Source organism: Elephantulus edwardii, unplaced genomic scaffold (assembly GCF_000299155.1).
Source record: "Elephantulus edwardii isolate Elephantulus edwardi_28Jun2011 unplaced genomic scaffold, EleEdw1.0 scaffold00090, whole genome shotgun sequence".
NCBI classification, from domain to species: Eukaryota; Metazoa; Chordata; class Mammalia; order Macroscelidea; family Macroscelididae; genus Elephantulus; species Elephantulus edwardii.
The window spans coordinates 430,675-451,445 of NW_006399840.1; the positions used below are offsets into that span (position 1 = coordinate 430,675).

At 41.1% G+C, this 20,771-nt stretch overlaps 1 protein-coding gene across 3 annotated transcripts in view; it reads right to left on the reverse strand.

Moving 5' to 3' along the window:
- The window catches only part of LOC102845045 (protein phosphatase 1 regulatory subunit 12B-like), a 121,754-nt gene that overhangs the window by 39,444 nt on the left and 61,539 nt on the right, over nucleotides 1-20,771 (reverse strand). The window contains exon 1 of one of the 3 annotated variants that reach the window (XM_006890532.1): nucleotides 14,075-14,197. The exons of the other annotated variants lie outside the window; for them this stretch is intronic. Within the exon in view, the coding sequence (XP_006890594.1) occupies nucleotides 14,075-14,176 (102 nt within the window). The 5' untranslated portion in view covers nucleotides 14,177-14,197. Of the gene's footprint in view, nucleotides 1-14,074; nucleotides 14,198-20,771 lie in introns of those variants that run through there. 3 annotated transcript variants of the gene reach the window in all.

Sequence of the window (20,771 nt, forward strand, 5' to 3'; positions counted from 1 at the left end):
GTCCTCCAGGGTCACCCATTTTGAATAATATTGCATGAGTTCCTTGTTTTTCAATGCAGCGTAGTATTCCATTGTGTGAATATACCACAGCTTTTCTACCCGTTCGTTTGTTGATGGGCACTTAGGTTGTTTCCAACTCCTTGCTATTGTGAACAAAGCTGCGATAAACATGGGTATGCATATATCTACTTGGATGCTGTTTATGGTCTCTTTATATTCCCAGTAATGGAATTCCTGGGTGAAATGGTATCTCTATTTGCAACTTTTTGAGAAAGCGCCACACTGTTTTCCACAGTGGTTGCACCATTTTACACTCCCAACAACAGTGAATAAAGGTTCCAGTCTCTCCACAACCTCGCCAGCATTTGTTGCTTGCTGTTCTGCTGTTAAATTATGCTAGTCTTACGGGGGTGAGATGATATCTCATAGTTGTCTTGATTTGCATCTCGTAAGACTATATTTTACATAAAGCCAGAGACTACCTCTGTTTTTTGTCTTTTCTTCTTCTGCTAATATAGCAACTAAAATACTAACTCACATATTTAGAGGCCACAGACAGACTAGAAAATGATAATACACAATATTAATTGCTTTGAGAAGACCTATGATTGGCCTTCATTTCATAAACAGGATTATCTAGTATATGGTTGACAACTTTCCAGATGGCCAAATGGGATGCAAGTAGAAATTAAATGTTAAACAGACAGTGATATTCACTTCTTGTACCTTTACATATATCTCTTGTATAGATAGTTATTTAGTATCTGCGTACGTTTAGCTCTGTGTACTAAGAAGAATAAAACAGTCACAGACAGAAATCTAAGACTGGGTCCTTGGTCGCAAAGATGTCTTCTTTGTGGAGACAAGATAAGTATACCTATAAAACAATCAGTAATGCTAGAAACTGATTAACTGACTTCTATAAAATATTGGTATAAAAAGAATATAAAGTATATTGGTATAACATCATCATAAGAACATAGAAACAACTCAGATGTCCAACCACAAACGAATGGATTGAGAAGCTGTGATACATTCACATTCATACAATGGAATACTACACAGCACACAGGAGCAACGATTTTGTAAATTACTTCTTAACTGGGAGAGACTGGAGAGCATTATGCTGAGTGAACTAACTCAGTCCCACAAGGACAAATACTGTATAAAACCATTATTGTAGAATGAATATGAGGATCCAACGGGTGGGGAACAGAGGGGTAAGGATGAGGGGGTGTTAATCATAGAGTTGCACAATTTGATAAGTGGATGGGGTGAAGGAAATGGGAAAAATCTTTTGTCGAAAAACAATGTATTCAAACTTTGTAAATAAATCAGCATAAAACAAAAATTAGAAAAAAATTATATTGATATAAAAAGAATGGCCACAAAAGGATAAAATCTACAGGATTAGGCTGTATTTTGAGTCAGTTATCTTTTTTCAAGATACTAAAGAGTTGAATAGAAGACTTCAAAAGGCAGCACAGGATGACAAAGCAAAATATTACAATGAAATGTGCAAGGAGTTGGAGTCAGAAAACCAAAAGGGCCGAACTCACTCAGCATATCTTAAGCTCAAGGAACTGAAGAACAAATTCAAACCTCAAGTTGCTATAATCAAGGATGCTTTCGGCAGAATGTTCAATGATCCAGGAAGTATTAACAGAAGATGGAAAGAATATACTGAGTCACTGTATGGAAAGGAATTGGAAGACACTGAAGAACTTCATGAAACAACATATGAGCAAGAGCCTATGGTGATGAAAGAAGAAGTTCAAGCTGCTTTGAAGGAAATGGCAAAAAATAAGGCTCCAGGAATAGATGGTATACCAATTGACATATTTCAGTTAACAGATGCTGCCCTGGATGTGCTCATCAAGTTGTGCCAAGAAATCTGGAGAAAAACCACTTGGCCAACTGACTGGAAGAGATCAATATTTGTTCCTATCCCAAAGAGAGGTGACCCAACAGAATGTGGAAACTACAGAACAATCTCACTGACTTCACATGCAAGCAAGATTTTACTGATTATCCAAAAACAACTGGAACAGCACATCAACAGAGAACTACCAGAAGTCCAGGCTGGCTTTAGAAGGGGTCGTGGTACTAGGGATATTGTAGCTGATGTTAGATGGATCTTAGCTGAAACAGGGAATACCAGAGGAATATCTGTGTTTCACTGACTATGCAAAGGTATTTGACTGTGTGGATCATAACAAACTATGGCTGACTCTGAGAAGAATGGGAATCCCAGAACACTTGATCGTTCTAATGCGAAACTTATACTTGGACCAGGAGGCAGTCGTCAGAACAGAGCAAGGAAACACTGCATGGTTCAAAATTGGGAAGGGCGTACGCCAGGGATGCATCCTATCTCCATACCTTTTCAACCTATATGCCGAACAGATTATCCGTGAGGCTGGGCTCTATGAGGAGAAATGTGGGGTCAAGATTGGTGGACGATTTATCAACAATCTGCGTTATGCAGATGATACAACCCTGCTTGCTGAAAATGAAGAGGACCTGAAGCACCTGCTGCAGAGGGTGAAGGACTGCAGCCTCCAATAAGGATTGAGGCTCAATGTCAAGAAGACAAAGATTCTCACCAGTGGACCAATTGGCAGCATCAGGATGGATGGTGAAGAGATTGAGATTGTACACAGCTTTAGATTGCTTGCTCCACAGTCAACAGTCTTGGCACCAGCAGCCAGGAAATTAAAAGGCACATTGCCATGGGGAATTTTGCTGTTAGGGACCTCTCCAAAGTACTGAAGAGCAATGGTGTCTCTCTGGAGACTAAGGTGCGTCTGATACAGGCCATGGTCTTTGCAATCACTTGTTATGCATCAGAGAGTTGGACAATGACCAAGGAGGATAGAAGGAGAATTGATGCCTTTGAGCTGTGGTGCTGGAGAAGAGTATTGAGAATACCATGTACTGCTAGGAAAACAAACAGATTTGTCCTGGAAAGGGTTAAACCAGGTGGCTCCTTGGAGGCAAGGATTCTGAGGCTCCGTCTAACATACTTTGGACATGTTGTGAGGAGAGACCGGTCTTTAGAGAGGGAGCGGAAGGCCCTCTATGAGGTGGATTGATTCAGTGACTGGGATAATTGGGATGGGAATGTCAGAGACAGTGCGACTGGCACAGGACAGAGCAGAGTTTAGGGCTGTTGTACATAGGGTCGTTATGAGTCGCAAGTGACTCGATGGCACATAACAACAACAACAACAACAACATCTTTTGAGATAAGGAATCTCCTACCTATCCTTCAAGAATTGTAGTTCTGGTGGCCTGGTGGTAAGGACTTGAGCTGCCAACCCAAAGGCAGGTGGTTCGAATCCACCAGTTGTTCCCTGTGATGGACAATCTTCTTCCTTGCGATTTATAGCCTTTTAAAAAAAATCTATCTGATGGTCAGCCAAGGGTTGATTCTGACTCAACAACACATATAATCATCATCATCATCATCATCATCATCATAATGAAAGAAGAGCCAGGAGTGGAGCGTGTCCTCTGGACTGGCTGAAGTCCCTGTGCTAAGAAACTCCAGAGCCAATAGAGAGAAAAAGTCTTCTCTTCTCATTGGTACCCAGAATTTGAACTTTAAGCTCTAACTGTGAGAGAATAAATTTCAGCTTATTATAGCCTATACTGGTGGTATATGATACAACAGCACAATGTAACTAAGAAGGGATTCTGGTGGTGGAGTGTGCTGTGTTGGGCTGCCAAATAGAGGGTCAGTAGTTTGAATCCACAGTCACTCTGCAGTTCTCTTCCATAATGGTTTACAGGGAGGGTCAAAATCAATGGGATGGAAGTCGGGGGAGAGGTCGGCAGCCGTGGTGGGGCAGCTGTGGTGATAACTAAGTAAGGACAGGTGTTTTATAATGTAGTGCATTTGTAGTTGGCTGACTTATTTGCTTTTGGAGTAAGGAAAGAGTCCTTCAGATAAGAAAGGCCTTAGTGATTCAGAATTTCTAATAATTTAACAGATCCTGAGTTGAAGCATATCTTTTTAATATCTGACTAAAAATTATTTATAAAGAAAATTAATAGCATAAAAAAAATAAGAGCAACGATCTACTTAAAGAATCTGTTTTTGTGCACTTCTAAATGGTTTTATGGTAACTACTACAGTTAACACGCTCACAGAAAATCACTCTAGCCAACAAGGTTCAAGGGCACAGTAGAGTTTTCCTTCTTTCCCAGAGATAATCACTGATGTGCAAAAATAATAAAACTGTATTTCAAAATTACATAAATTCTGCTTTTTTGCTAGTTAAGTTTTGTCTCTTCCTGAAATCTTCCCTCCTTTAAAAAACATTTTGTAATCATCTCCCTTTTCAAATCACATTCCATTCTCAGAGGGAGTGACAGTAATTTAGAAGCTGTTTACTGGAGGCTCAGTAGTTTTAGTGGGGCAGCTCCACTGTTTTGTGGTGAAGGCGAAGAGTCAGGGGCCACTTTGTTGCTTCCAACAGTTACCCATTGTATGAACTCAGATTACTTAAGATCTCTCCAAAGTGTCCTCCTGGATGAAAAAGGAAGGAGGCAGTATCTGTGAGTGCTTGGCACCTGGCATACACTATGGTTCTAGAAATGTTAGCTACTGATTATGCATATAGATTTTCCCTATTTTTTTTTCCTATCTGTCCCCCCTTTGTCTCCCCCCCTTGGTCCTTTGGCTCTGCCTAATACTTGCTGGTTGTGTAAAGAATAAGCTCAAATTCCTTAGCGCTCAAGCAGAGAGTTGGTATTATTTGTAGATTTTTGTTATCCAGGCTAATTCCTACTTACCCTTTGCTACCCTTCAGAGTTAAGGTTATTATTTTACTACCTGAATAATTATATCCTTTCCCAGGTAATCAACCACCTGAAATTGATTTTTGAAATCAACACAAAGATGTGGTAAAGCCTCTGTGAACATGTTGCTTTTATAATGAACCATGAAGAGGTTAAAGTCCAGGCACACTGTTAATATCTTTATCCAATCATTTTATTGGTGCTGCTCCCTGCATTGTGTAAACAAAGAAGACTGCTGGGTTCTGGCCCTGTGGAGAGAATTAACACCCCTGTGTGGATAACCACTACCCATTACATAAGAAGCAGGTCAAGCACAGAGCCAAAAAGGGGCTGGAAAAGAATAAGAGGCTGATGAAATCCAGTTCTAATTATTTCCCTTTGTTCTTCTGATGATAATTAATAGCCAGATCACCCAGATATTATGAAGCTGAGAAAAAGCAAAAGACAAGGCGAATAATCTGTGAGTATATTGAGGGGGGGAATCTCTGCCCATATGGTTGAAAACAAAACTAGAACCCAAACACTTGACCAACTGACCCTTACCTGACCTCTTGAATCTCTGAATCCTTTGCAAACAGGAACAGCCACTCACTGCCGTGACATAAGGTTGACTACAGTATCTCCAGACAAGGTATGGGACCTGCTGTGCCTCCCACGTGACTCTGGTGGTCACTGGATGGGAAGAGGCCATGGCAGGGGAAGGGGCAGCAGTACATCCCTCTGCTTGGATGCTACTCCTTGAAAGCCTTGATGTCTTCTGTGTCTACTCCTTAGGCAAGCACACCGCTCCCCATGGCTATAATCTTAAATATGTGCCATTTCTCTACTCTGTACCTTTCCTCTCCTGCATTTACCAACAAATTAACAAGATTGTATCATTTCCTACAGAATCACCTGAAGAAGTGAGAGTTTATCCTTTATTCTACCCTCTGATAGCTTCACTCTGCTGTCATTTGAACAGTCCCTTGTCAATTCTATCTTTTAAACAGCCAAATTCTTCTCTGGAATGCCGTGAGACTCCTTCTTACTTCTCCTCTGGAACACGACCATCGTGGTCTCACCACCGGTCAGGTCCTCCCTCTGGCAGATGAGTCTCCAGAGTTTCCTGGATTACTTTTATAATAAATAAATCTATTCACAGTTAAGTTCAGGTTACCAGTCCATTTTCTACAATGGACTGAATGGCATATCAAGCCCCACGTGAGACTCAGCCCTGCTATGTTTTTAGTATCATTTCTGACTATACTTCTAAATACATTTTTTTTCTAATGATACTGATCTTCAGGTTTCATAATGATGCCTTATCTTCTTCCGCCCCTCTTAAGTGTTGCTTGTTTCACCACAGTAGAAGCTTTTAAAACTCCTATTGTTGTCATGTGCCGAGTCGCTTGCGACTCATAGCGACCCTATGTACAACAGCCCTAAACCCTGCTCTATCCTGTGCCAATCGCACTGCCTCTGACACACCCATCCCGATTACCCCAGTCACTGAATCAATCCACCTCATAGAGGGTCTTCCTCTCCTATGCTGTCCCTCCACCCTTCCAAGCATGACGTCTGTCTCCAAGGACCTGTCTCTCCTTTCAACAAGTCCAAAGTATGTCAGACGAAGCCTCAGAATCCTTGCCTCCAAGGAGCAGCCTGCTTTAACCCTCTCCAGGATGAATCTGTTTGTTTTCTTGGCAGTCCATGGTACATTCAATACTCTTCTCCAGCACCACAGCTCAAAGACATCAATTCTCCTTCTATCCTCCCCAGTCATTGTCCAACTCTCTGATGCATAACAAGTGATTGCAAAGATCATAGCCTGTATCAGGCGCACCTTAGTCCCCAGAATGACACCACTGCTCTTCCGTACCCTGGAGAGGTCCCTAACAGCAGACTTTCCCATCACAATACGTTTTTTTTATTTCCTCGCTACTGGTGCCATGAGTGTTGACTGTAGAGCCAAGCAAACTAAAATTGTTAACAATCTCAGTCTCTTCACCATCCATCTTGATGCTGCTAATTGGTCCAGTGGTGAGAATCTTTGTCTTCTTGACATTGAGCCTCAATCCATACTGAAAGCTGCAGTCCTTGACCCTCTTCAGCAAGCATTTCAGGTCCTCCTCCGTTTCAGCAAGCAAGGTTGTGTCATCTGCTTAACGCAGACTGTTAATAGATCTTCCACCAATCCTGACACCACACTTCTCCTCATAGAGCCCAGCCTCTCAGATAATCTGTTCTGTATACAGGTTGAAAAGGTATGGACATAGGACACATCCCTGGCACACACCTTTCCCAATTTTGAACCATGCAGTGTTTACTTGCTTTGTTCTGATGACTGCCTCTTGGTCCAAGTATAGGTTTCGCATTAGCACGATCAAATGTTCTGGGATTCCCATTCTTTTCAGAGTCAGCCATAGTTTGTTATGGTCCACACAGTCAAACGCCTTTGCATAGTCAATGAAACAGAGATAGACATTCTTCTGGTATTCCTTGCTTTCAGCTAAGATCCATCTAACATCAGCTACACTATCTCTAGTACCACATCCCCAGCCTGGACTTCTGGCAGTTCTCTGTTGATGTGTTGTTCCAGTCGTTTTTGGATAATCTTCAGGAGAGTACTTAAAAAAAATATGCGTCAAAGAGTTGGAACTGCCTCACAGCTGACCCATTAGTGAGTTTTCAGAGGTTATAAATCACACAAGAGGAGACTGCTCAACTTTTTCCCCATGGAGTGGTTGGTAGAGTCAAACTTCAAACCTTGCACCTTCAGCCCAGGAGTGCAACTCCTTACTCACTAGACCGCCAGAGTTCCCTACAGTCGTCGTCATCATTGTCGTCATCATCATCATCATCATCATCATCCTCCTAATGTATTTACCAATCAATTGCTCTCCTAAAATACCCTATCCACACATTCTCTTACTGGGACATTCTTATGGATCTCCCCAATTAGACTGTATATTCTTTGGATGCAGGGAGTGCGATTTTCTTTTCTGAATTCCAGGGTCCAATATAGGTGAACTCTGGTGGCCCAATGGGTAAGGAGTTGCTCTGCCAACCCAAAGGCATGCAGTTCAAATCTACCAGCTGCTCCTTGGGAGAAATAGAAGCAATCTCCTCCTGTGTGATTTATAGCCTCTGAGAACTCACTGGAGGGGTCCCTTTGGGTCAGTTATGACTTGAGGATAATGAGAGTTTTGAGACACAGCAGCTGCTCATGGAATGTCAATTGTGGGAGAATTTAAAATGTAGCAAGTAGCCTTGATACTCACTTATGATGAGGGGGGAAAGAGGGGTAAGTGTAGGTCAAGGTTGTTACCTATATATATACACCATCATCTGGAAACTTCAGGGAAGGGATTAAAGTTTAAAAAATTTCCAGTTTTCTCTGGTCAATAAACTTGAGACTTCTGCTTCTATCTCTTCCACCTCTATGTAGGACAAAGCTTAACTAGCCTAGTATCTATTTAGGATTTGTATAATAGCTTCAAATGGGGCAATTGTTTTTATTCCCATAGGTTCTATTTTTCTTACCTAGGGCTGAAAACTTATTGCTTATTGGCTTTCCTGAGCACAATATATATAAAAAATACACTACTGATTTCAACTGGGGGGGAAGGTTAATAGATTGAATCCTTAATTAGTACTGCTCATCTAAATCGCTTCTTATTCTATGACAAAATAAAAGTAGAGTAAGAAAATGCCCTCCAGAATGACAGTGTCCCAGACATAGTATCAGGTTCAGAGGATAACTAATGGTTGTCAGAGGAGGACAAAAAGTTCACATAAAGAAGGAATATCACTACCGACAGTCTGGAATATGAAGAGGCAGAACGTTTCCTATGAGCCAGAGAAGACACATAGACAAGAACTGATGAAAGCAGCAATCCTTAACCATTCAATATTTATCAAATATACTCTGATAAACTGGCAGCATCCTGATAATCAGAGAAGAGACTGAGATTGTTAACAGCTTCACCTTGCTTGGCTCCACAATCAGCACTCTAGGTACCAGAAGTCAGGAAATCAAAAGACACACTTGCATTGGGGAAATCTGTTTTCAGGGACTTTTCCAGAGTACTGAAGAGCAACAGTGTCAGTCTAGAGACTAAGGTGCACCTGATCCAGGATCTTTGCAATTACTTGCTGTCTATCAGAGAACGGACAATGAATAAGGATGACAGAAGATGACTTGATGCCTTTGAGCTGTGGTGCTCGAGAAGACTATTATACCATGGACTACTAAGAGAGCAAACAGGTCTGTCCTTCAGAGGGTGAAACTAGGCTGTTCCTTGGAGGCAAGGATTTGAAGCTCTGTCTCACATACTTCAGGCATGTTGCCAAGAGGGACCAATACTTGGGACCATGCTTGGAAGGGTGGAGGGACAGCATAAGAGAGGAACACCTTAGATAAGATGGATTGACTCAGGGAGCTCTGGTGGCCTAGTGGCAAGAAGCTACACTGCAATCCCAGAGGAATGTGGTTTGAATCCACCAGATGCTCTGCTGGAGAAGGAGGGACAATCTCCTCCTATACCAGTCAGATTCGATTTGACAGTACACACACAAAAATAATAAAATTTTTAAAAAGATGGATTGACTCAGTGAATGGGGTAGTGCCAGTAAGCATGTCAGAGGCAATTAAACTGGCTCAAGATAGAGTAAGTTTTCAGAAGTGTTGTACAAATGGTCACTATGAGTCACAAGTAACTCGACAGAACATGACAACAACAACAACAACATGACTGGCTAAAAACTAAAGGAAGATGGCTATGTATTCTGCTTTTACAATGTACATTAATGGCTAGGGTAAAAAAAATTATGTAAAATCTTTGTATTTTCTGTTGAGATATTAATCCTGATGGAACATAAGTCTAGATTAAATGGGGAAATGCTACTGATTTTTGGTTTGTAAATGCCAGTCAAATTTTTTTACCATAAATACTACTTTATTGAAAACATGCCTAATTAAAATACTCTCAAGTATTCAGCCGATGACCTACTTACTTCAACAAATATTCACTATAATAAAATGAGAACTACAAAATAATTTGGAATTCTCTCTCTTAGATATGCACTACATTAAAAATATTTTGTAAAATAAGCAAATAATAATAATAAATAGTGACAAATGTTAACCTGGTTCTTAAATGCAAAGTGATTTAAAAATGTTAAATCATCAAAATGGAATACATACAGTCCCAGGGTTACTAATGAGATCCCTTCTTGTGTCTTCCGAAATTTGTAGGTAAGTCAGACCAGGTGCATATAGTTCTTATTTAAATTTACTTTAGGGCCAGAAGAGCCTTCAAATCTTTTCTATGATTTAAAAGCTGCACGTTTAGCAAGTGAAGGTAACTGTGAAGTAGAATTTCAAAGTGAGGGCAAATTTACATAATATTAAAGGGCAAAGCATGAGTGTCCAGGCCTCCTTAACCTAGGGTCTGTCTGTGATTCTAATTCAACAGCATTTATAAACTCTAGATGGGAACTCTGGTGGCATAGTCTAGACATGGGGAGTTGGGCGACTGACCCAAACAAGACGCCTTTCTGCAGATTCAAACCCACCAGAGGCTCCCAGGGAGAAAAATAGGCAATCTCCTCCCGTGTGATTTATAACCGCCTAAACCCCACTGACTTGAGAGCAATGAGTTTTGAGATTCAACAAAATCTATTCATACTGTATTTCATATGATCATTCCCACACATTGTGTCTTCTCAATTTAATCACCACTGATCTATGCCCACTCTCACCTCGTCTCTTCAGATCCTCGCTGGATCCTTCCTAAATCTTCCACCCACCACACTCGGAGACCCTGTGACAAAGTTCTTTGAAACCTAAGAGTTTCACATTTTGATGAAGTCGGATTTATCTCTTTTGCCTTTTTGGTGCATGTGATTTTGGTAGATCTAAGAACTCACTGCGAAAACCTAGATCCCAAAGTTAACACCATCTTGCCTTCTGTTTTGTCGAGCTAGAAACAATTTTGTTCGAGTTGCAGTTTGTTGTTTGCCTGCACTGGCTCTAGAATGTTGGGCCCACAGCAAAGGCAAGGTGTAAAAGATAGGAACTCTAAGAACAATCATTGTTTTACATTTGTTTTCCAAGACACTTTCCTTAAATGGAAGCATTCAGTACTTAGTTCCTTTAACATTTTTTTTTAAATAATTCCTAAGCTTTTAAATGCTGGCTTAAAATTTCCATGCTCTGTTTTGAAGAATGTTGGCTCAGAGGCTACATCTTTTTAACTTTGTGAAATCTCTAGCTGAAAATGATATGCACACATGTCACAGAAGTTTGGCTGAGGATGGTGAAAGGACAGCCTTAATGTTAACTGAAACACACACACAGAGACTTCACAAATTATCTCTACTATCCCTTAATTTCTGGAATCTCAGGCTCTGTGGGGCCCATGGTTCCAGAGGATATTCTTTGACATTTTATGAGCAGACATGGGTGATTCGCTTATAGTCTGTCAGTTCCTCCTCTCCACAGGCACAGCCGTCCACCCGCTCTCTCAATCCTCAGTGTCCCCATCATGTCCCACAGCTACTCAAGCTTTAAAATGCCATCTTTGGCCACAGCATGTCCTTAACTCTGCCCTTCGAATATTGTGATTTGTAATCCAGTGCTGCTGCTGAACATGGATTTCAGAGTCAGAGAGTCCTGAGCTTGAAGCATGACTCTGCTGCTGGGAATACATCCCCCCCTCCCCCTTATGTCTTACTTTTCTTGTATGTGAAATAGGAACAGCAATATCCACCCTTCAGAGTGGCTAAATATTAAAATGATACAATGAATGCAAATGATCTGGATGTTGTGGAGATAATATTTACACTTTTCTTGGTATTAGACTGTTTAGAACACTGTTCCATACCCTTGACCTCCAATAGAGTCTGGGTTACAAAGTAAAGATGTTAATCCCTGCAATTTTCTTTAGAAAGCTGTCAGTTACAAGCTGGTACCAGAAGCCATGTAAATACAACCACCACCCCAAAAAGCTAGTTGTTAAAGAACACCCAAAACTAGTTTTTAAGGAGTATCCTAATTAATTGAGACATGAGAGGTAAGCAAACAGGCTAGAGTAGAATTTTAGTTTTATAATGAATCCCAGGTGTCAACTCCCTCCAAATTAATTTTACATAGCTTTCACGCTCCCAAACACTAAAAGTTAGAAGCAACATAAACAGAACATGAGTAGTATAAAAAAAAAATCAACATTCTCAACAATATGGTCTCAAGCTCTCTGGACGCTGAAAGTTGGTTACCGTAAGTTGATGCTATTGTGGGAATCCACAGCAAAGCACCATTGAATCTGGGAAGAAGTCTCTCATTAAAGTCATTCATGTTCTGGTTTCCTGTAATCAAACCAATGATATTCACATTCTCTCCCACTGCAACTTCTGTGTAAGGGCCAGGGTTGAGAAGCATGAGGGTAGTAGGAAGCGTAGATGACAGCTACGAGGGCAGAGAGGAAAAGAAAGTGGCATCTAACTTGAAAGAAGAGATGAGCTCAAAAAGGAATGGGGCAAGTCACTAAGCAGGTATCGCTGCTTGCTCACCATGCATCTTGCATGGCTCAGCTCCACAGACATGGAGAGAAGTGAGCATAAACATGGGATTCTCTACACCAAAAGATGCTGCTGAGTTCTAGCAAACGTTTATGGCAGAAGCAGCAAAGGGAAATACTAACTGAACAAAAGGTATGCATTTCTGTGGACTTCAGTTGGTAAACGTCAAAAGTACCTAACAGCCCCTGTGGCTCCTTGGAAAGGCTGAAGCAGCCCAGGTGTAGACGAAACAGCCCTGGAACTCAGTGACAGTGACATTTACAAGGAAACCCTTTTGGGCCCTCTCAGGAAGACCTCAATGAAGAAACAGCTATATAATAAGTGTTTTAAGGTAACTAAACATCCCTGGCAGAGGTCCTAGACTAATGCAAAATATACCAAACTCTACTACTACAAGGAATTTTCAATATGGGAAAGCCATTGAAAATGGATATTAAGCAATTAAAAAGAAATATAAAGTCTATTCAGAGTTCTAGCAGCTTTGTTCCATGTTGCTCTCCAGATAAGGAAGCTATGACCTCCCCTGCCTCATCAGACTCTGGACAGGCCTGTATATATACCACAACTCAGTGCCCTGGGGACAAATGGCTAGCTTGCTCACTACCTAATATGCCCACCAGGGCCTCTCATCACTTGCTTACTAGAGGTAGAAGTTTCTGCTTTTGTGAGTCTCCCACAGAGGACTATCTCAAATTAGATGCAAATGTACACATGCAAATTACCCCAACAGAGACACATTCACTAGAGACAACGGAGAAAGTGTCAAATGGTTCTGCCTCTGGAGATCACAAACACCTCCAACAGCTGGTTGTCAATGACCAGGAGTTGTTTTTCTGCACTTGAAATTTACTGGTTACTGAGGAGTAAAACTCTTAAGAGACCATAATTCCTTGCTCATTTTTGTATTGCTTTCTCTCTTTATTGCTCACAGACACCCAAAACAGGTTGAGGCATGGTCTCTCACACGCACCCATACACAAGCATTTATGCAAAACTTGCACATATGAAGTGGAAGTTTAATGTACACAGTCTCACAGCCATGTGGAAGCCTTTCTTTGGAAACACAGTACTGACCCATAAAATACAGGAAAGGCAGCAACTATACAGAGCCAGAGAAATGAACAAAAGCCCCTATTCCAAAATCTTATTGTTGGTTTACAAGTGTGAGTTAAAAGCAAAAAACCAGAAATTATCATCATATTTAAGTCTGCTTTTACTTAAGACGATATTAAGTATTCTGAACCATTAACCGTTTGTAAAGAAGCTAACTTGCAATTTTTTTTTCCTCATTGATTCCCATAAGCTTTGAAATGCCTCTGCTCTAAATCCAAACCTCAAAACTCAAACTCAATGCTGTGGAGTTGAGTCAGATTCAGAGTGACTGTTCGCTCTATGGGTTTTAAATCTTACTGGGAGAAGACTTCCTTTTGTAGAGAAGTTAAGAGTCCTTACTTATAAAATTTCTTTTACGTCCCTCCTCACTGATTTCCTATTTGCTTTGAAATGCTTTTGCTCAAAATCCAATCGCCTCAAATCTCTAATCTCTCTCCCTTTCTCACACACAGCCCCCCTTTCTCTCCCTCATACATACACTCTTTCTTACACATACATGTTCTCTCTCTCTCTCACACACACACTCTCTCTCTCTTACTCTCCCCACCCCTCACTTTTAACATAACTATGAAAATAGCAAATAAAATCTGCTTACTCGAAATGTCTTGGCAGTCGGGGAAGGAGATGCTGGGGGAGAATCCGACTGAGATTTCCTATTCCGTGTGAACTCTTTACTTCGAGTATATAAAGAAGACATGGCTCCTCTGGCTGCTGGTAAGACACTCGACCACACAGCTGTGAAACTCCCCTGTAGGTTAGCCTCACAGAGTCTTTGCTTTTGTGTTGATACAAGATGACTTTGGATAGGACTAAATAAAGGCTGAAAGCCACCCTGTAAATTATAGTCTTGAGCTCCGAACCAGCTCACAGTTAAGCAGAGTCTGTGAGGAGTGCTCCATCAATATTTTCGATTCAGCTTCAACCACAGTGTTCAGGGCCAGCAGCTGAGGGTAGGTGGTGAAATGCTGAAGCACACCGTTTAGGCCTCGACTGGCTACTTGATTCTTCCAAAAAGGTACTTCGTGTTGAGGTTTGCTCCCCAGTAAACCTGAGTCTAGGCTCCTAATGACACCAGATTAAATCCCAGAGGAAAGACGTCCTTGGATCTTGCAGGAGATGAGCCTGGGAATAGCTACCGCCACTTTATCCAGAAGGAAGAAACACAAATCCACTGGAAGTCATGCTGCCTTCCCTGAGCTTGACTTCACAGGGCTGTAAAGGGCTGGAACCGCTATGATAAACTCAACAAACAACTGAAAGAAACCAAACTCCCCCCACACATATATAAACAGGGAACCACGCGTTTATGAGGAGGAAGCAGTCCGAGGAAGTGAAGTTTCCCTAAGTCCTTCCAGACGAAGCTGCTTTTACATATAAACACTCACAGTCATACACACATCTTTTCCCCTCCCCTCTTCTATTTTCTGACATTCCAAATCCCTATTTGCTCAGCGAGGAATGCTGGAGAAGAGCCAAGGGCAAAGATTCACTTTCAACTCAGGACTCGGGTTGCCACTTGTAGGAGGAAAAGAAAGCCTGTCAGCTTCTAGGAATAAAGGGAGGCTCTTTGGGGGCATGATTGGGGCCAAACCCACCGACCTTTCAGTATGGATGGCCTGACAGGAGGCAATGGACTCAAAGGCTGACTTCTCGGAACACTTTTCCAAGCATGAGAAGAGGCATTTTTCACCTACTAGATCTCTTAAGTAATAAAGCCCAGGCAGACACATCAGTCAAAGCACCTTCAGGCCCTTCATGCTGAAGTTTAATGGCATGTCATTCCAGCTGCACCATGAGGAAACCTAGCAAATTGAAACCCTGGCACACTCCAATCTGCATTCTCTATACATTAAAAGCCTTAACGGCTGAGCCCAAATACGTAGCTTACTGAAGTCTTCTAAGATGCCACAACCAGAGAGCAGTTAGATAGTGATCAGAGAGCAGTAAGGTAGAAATTGGGGTCTGTGGGTTTGTGCACGCGCACGCACAGGTGAGGGGAAATAAAGAAGGGCCAGAAATGGAAAAAGAAAAGCAGACAATACTGAAACTACAGGACTATCAGACAAGGGGAAAATTCATGGTTAAAAAGAATTCTTTTATTTATTTTTTTTAACTTGGTGTTGAAAGATTTTGGATTTGGCCTTGGAGAACACCTCTCAAATTTAAGATTTTGCACTGTGTTGTCATCACTACACTAGCCAACATTTATTTTATGGTCAAACATTTCCTATGCCAATGGCTTTATCCAAGTGACAGCTCACTTCTCTTTCAGCTCTTGGAAATGCTCCCTTGGAAATGCAGCCCTCCCTTTTTCCACATTAAAATTTATACTTTCCCCCTTCAAATAGTCCTAACATGCCATTCTTTCTTCTGTACCTGTCCTGATACCTGCTTTATTCCTATAAACAGTTTTATGAAGTTCAATCGGGTGAAGTAACCTGGGGGCAGGCAGGTGGGCTGGGGCTGGTCTGAGGATGAGAAGTTGAAAATGAGTTTATAAAGGGGTCTAGAGTCATTCTCAGACTCCTTAATAAGACTGGTCAGCTCTACCACAAACCAGGACTATGTTATGTTCCAAAGGTCACAGATCTATGAACCTTAACATTACAGGTCCTGCTTACATAGCCTTCCCTATCTGCTAAGAACCAGTCTTTCTCCATTAGAGTCCCACATTCAGAAAATACTGACGTGAAGCTAAACAGCAACATTTCTAAAGCAGGCATGGCCAGTTAGCGAAGGATTAATACACATTTTCAGTAGGCAGAATGAAAGTCACTTTCCTTCTTAGAGGATTGCAAGGACAGTTCTGATTCGCCAGTTTCCTGAGCTGCTTTTGCAAAGTCTATACAGCTATTTCTCATGCAGTGGTGACCGAACAGGAAATGCAAACCCTCATTTCCTCCAACTGGCCTCTTCATCTCTAGCTCGTCTTACCTTTAGGCAGTGATAAGCAATGGTCCTTGTTTTTCGGGGCTGTTGAATAGACTATGACTCACAGTGACCTTACTAACATCAGATCTGAACCTTGCCCTATCAGACTTGTTGTTCAACAGAATGATTAAAAGTTTCTATGAGGTGACTACAACTTGATGGTACTTAACAACATAAACAACAAGACAAGACTGCAATACATGGGCAGCCCTTGAATGATCAAAGTCCTTCACTTCTAAGAATGGCAACATTTTCTATTTTACAGCATCCATCATCACCTGATCTTCTCAGTCATACAAAAAACTACACTCCTGCTAACTTACAGAAGCACTGGTGGTTCTGTAGTACAACTCTTGCTTTCCGTGAGGGGAAGTCAGGTGTCATTCCCAGTCAATGTAGCGAGCATGTAGCCGCCACCTGTCAGTGGGAGCAGGCTTCAGCAGAGCTTCTAGACTGAGACAGACTAAAAAGACAGGCCTGAAGATTTCGGAAAATGAGCCAGCAAAACCCAAATGGCACTCTGGCCTGAAACTGATCTTGCTGAAGGTGCGGGCACAGGCAGTACTCTGTTCCACTGGACACGGGGTCACTGGGAGTCGGGGCTGACCCTGAGGGAGGTGACAACAATGTTATCTTACAGATGAGGAAACTCTGAAGAAATTCAGAGAGACTAAACAATTTGGTCAAATGAAAGAGAAATGACTTGGACAAAGACAAATAGCCGGTAAGAGAGGAGTAAAAATGTAACTGCCCAAGGAGTAAGCTTTGGTGGGTTAAGGTAATATAAAAGCAGATATGATAGGATCCAATTAAAACCCTTCAAGAGGATTTTGAACATTCAAAGGAACTTATCAGAAATAAATATAGATACACTTTCCAGAAAGTGTAATCTCAACTGTTAGCCATTTCTTTAATATATTTTTTTCTCTAACCTAGACAATAAACAGTTACTTTTCTTTATCTATCCCTGCCCAGAACTACTGGTCCAGGCCAGGTTTATGAAGTTATAATCTACAAGAAGATTCCAGAAGATTCTTACAGATTCCCAGTAGATTCTTATGTACACCTAAGAGCTTATTAAAGCATACATTTTGATTCAGTATATTTGGTGTGACAATGCAATCTTCAGCAGTGGCTTGAACAGGAACGAACCAGTTCCAGTTTCTGTCTAAACTTTATTTCATTTGAAAGTCCTGCATGAAAGTATCCTCCAACCCAGTGAAAAGAAGAAGAGAGGAAATTTCCTTGGCTGCAGTCCAGTGCCTTCCAGTTATAAAAAGAATCTAATTTTCAGGTAAGATACCACATTTCCAGTTCCCTTTCCAAATTAGGGATCTAGAGATGAAAATAATCTACATTTTTGTTCTGGCTTATTCTAAGTGAAAACATTCTTGGCTAGGGTGTACACACTCAGAAGTTGCCTTATCAGATAAGCTTTCTGCTCAGGCAACTGGTGTAGAGAAATATCCCGGAGTAAGAATCATCATCCCCTCCTTTGTTTCCCCAGGAGTGGGACTTTCTCCGATTGATGACTCAGAATTCCTTCTTAGCTTCGTGAATAGACACTTGTTTAGAGAATAATTTATGCTGTTAAGGAAGATAAAATGTTGGGTTCAGTTATCTTACTTCTTCAGGTGTGATTTTGAAAAGGGAAGGAGAAAAATATAAATTTTAGGGAATTATTTATAATAACCAAATTACAGTTCTGTGTCCATGGCTCAACAAAGCCTCCATCACATAAACCAGTCCAAAAGCAAATGTGCTGTCAAGTCTGTTCTGACTCCTGGCCGCCCTTCCCAGGTCTGCACAGGGCGGGGGAACCATGAGGACCACCTGGTGAGTTTCAACTGCTGACCTAGCAAGAAAGAATCTATGTTATCAGTGCTCTTTCCAACGAATATGGTGGTTGGTGTCATTGAGTGCTGTCAAGTCAACTGTGACTCTTGGTGACAGACCCTGTGAACAAGGGATCTGAACCCTGCCTCATCCTGTCCCACCCTCTACGTCTCTGACATATGTGAGCCCATTGCGGTAGTCACCATGTCAATCCATCTTATTGAGGGTCTTGCTGTTTTCATGATGACCCTCCAACAAACAGAAGACCTTTCTTTTTAAAAAATGGATTTATAAACATGCTTGTATATATTCTTTTTAAATCCACTGTTGCACATTTTCTTCCCATTCCTCTCCCCCAGTCCACCCTGCAATGCAGCCCTAGTTCCAGATTGCTGTCATACATATAATGACTAATCATGTAAAATATAAGAACTTTCAAATGGCTGTATCATCGGTGGGGAGTTGTGCTGCTAACCCAAAGGCCATGTCCCTCTGCCAGTTTGAATCCACCAGTGGCAATCTCCTTCCATGCTTTTCACAGTTTCGGAAAACCTGCTGGAGGGTCGGCTATGAGTCAGTTCTGACTCGACGACAGTGTGTTTGGGTTTTGACGTGTTTGTCTTTCAAATGACGCACACTGAACGTTTGAGCACGCCAATTTCATGATTTATATTCTGAGGACATACTCTCCCTGACTCAATTTCCCCCAATCTAGTAGATGAGAAAATTAGTCAGTTATGGACTGTCTTCCTGCTTTTTCTTTTTTACATAAAGGAAATGGAATGGTATGGTTTAAGAGTGATGATGTCTGGTGAGATGTTCCTTAGCGACTCCTAAAGAATAACCACTGATATCTGACCCAGTGTTCACACTGCTTGATTGGTGAAATTTGATACCATTACAAAAAGTCCTACTTATTCAACATATTTGGGATTTGATAAATAAACACTACCACCACTTGCCAGAAGTCTTTTTCTCTTTTACAGATCATGGTTGGTACAGTTCCCAGAACCATCACCAGTGTCATACTATCAGAGTTGCACCATGCAAACATTTATGATCCTTATACACACCCTGCAAATCCTTCGTGTGGTCTACGGGATTAATGGGATTCTTCAAACATCATTGATGGGTTTTAAAGAGAGGAAAGGACAGTGTTACTAGCATCTCAAGGGTAGATTGTTTAGAATTTCAACTCAGATATTTTTTCTAAATGAAGAACAAGACCTTCCTGCTTCCAACCTGGAAATTCATGATCAGTAGTGTCCAGTATTATCGGAAATGGCTGCAGTTGCCCATGTTTTCATAACTCGTAAGCATAACACATTCTGGATATCAAACGTAATATGACTATTCAGTTCATGAGAGAAAGCATTCTTTTTAAAAATTCTGCTTGCTGTATTTGTCATTTCAACAGATTATTTAACTGCAAAGGGATTTTGATACTTACTAAAGACAGACAAAAGTAATTAAATATTAAAAAAACCCATTTTTCTCTAGTAAAAATTTGTGTAGGGAGAATACCCTTGATGAGATGGGCTGACTCAGTAACTGGGGTAATGGGGGTAGGTATGTCAGCGAGACAATAAGATTGGCTTAAGATAGAGCAGGGTTTAGGGCTGGGGTACAGAGGGTTGCTATGAGTCACAGGAAACTCGATGGCACATAACAACAACAACAACAGAGAGGACACTGAAAATTATATAAGGTAGAATAGAATCTAGAAGCACAGATAAGGTTAAAAACAAATTAGAAAGAACAGTAGATGTCTATTTGGCTCAGAGCCAAACTAAATTTTTAAACTCCTACAGGTAGAGCATTAAAGAATAGATGTGTGGGGAAAGGAAGGGGATGGGCTATACTTGCAAAACTGTCTACTGATGATTGCTCTACCAACACTGCTGAAGATAATATCCATTCCTTACCTTACTGTTCACATAAAATCTTAATCTTGTTTTATTACTATCCCATATAATCTCTATACCTTTTCAAATTCTTCTATTTCAGAATAAAATTTTGGAACATTCTTGATTGGATGGATCCGAATGGCCCTTTCTGTTAGCATTTGTGAAAGCCAGAACTAAATTTGCTGAAGGTATAAGATGCTTAAGTACAGAAATGTTATATTGGGGGGTGGGGGAGAGAAAGAAAGAAAGACCTGCTGTCTAACTTTAGCCAGAAAACGGTGGACAGCCTTTTCTGAAGGGACTTCAACAAAGAAATTCAATTCCATGGAACTGAAATCTCAAAGATTCTAATTTGAGGCAGAGTCAACAGAACACTGTTCTACTGCCAATTCATCAGTCACAACAAAAACGTGAGAGGGTTCCTTTTGGAAAGGAAGATGACTTTCAAACCACTGGGCTTTATGGCTCAAAGGAGAGTGGCAATGGTTTGGTTCACATTACCTTATCTTTTAAAAATTCTTCTGTCCTTTTCCAAGAAAATTACAAAACATTACTACAAGAAACAAAAAGAGATCTTGAAAAGTGGAAGAATATCCCTTGCTCATGGATAGGAAGACT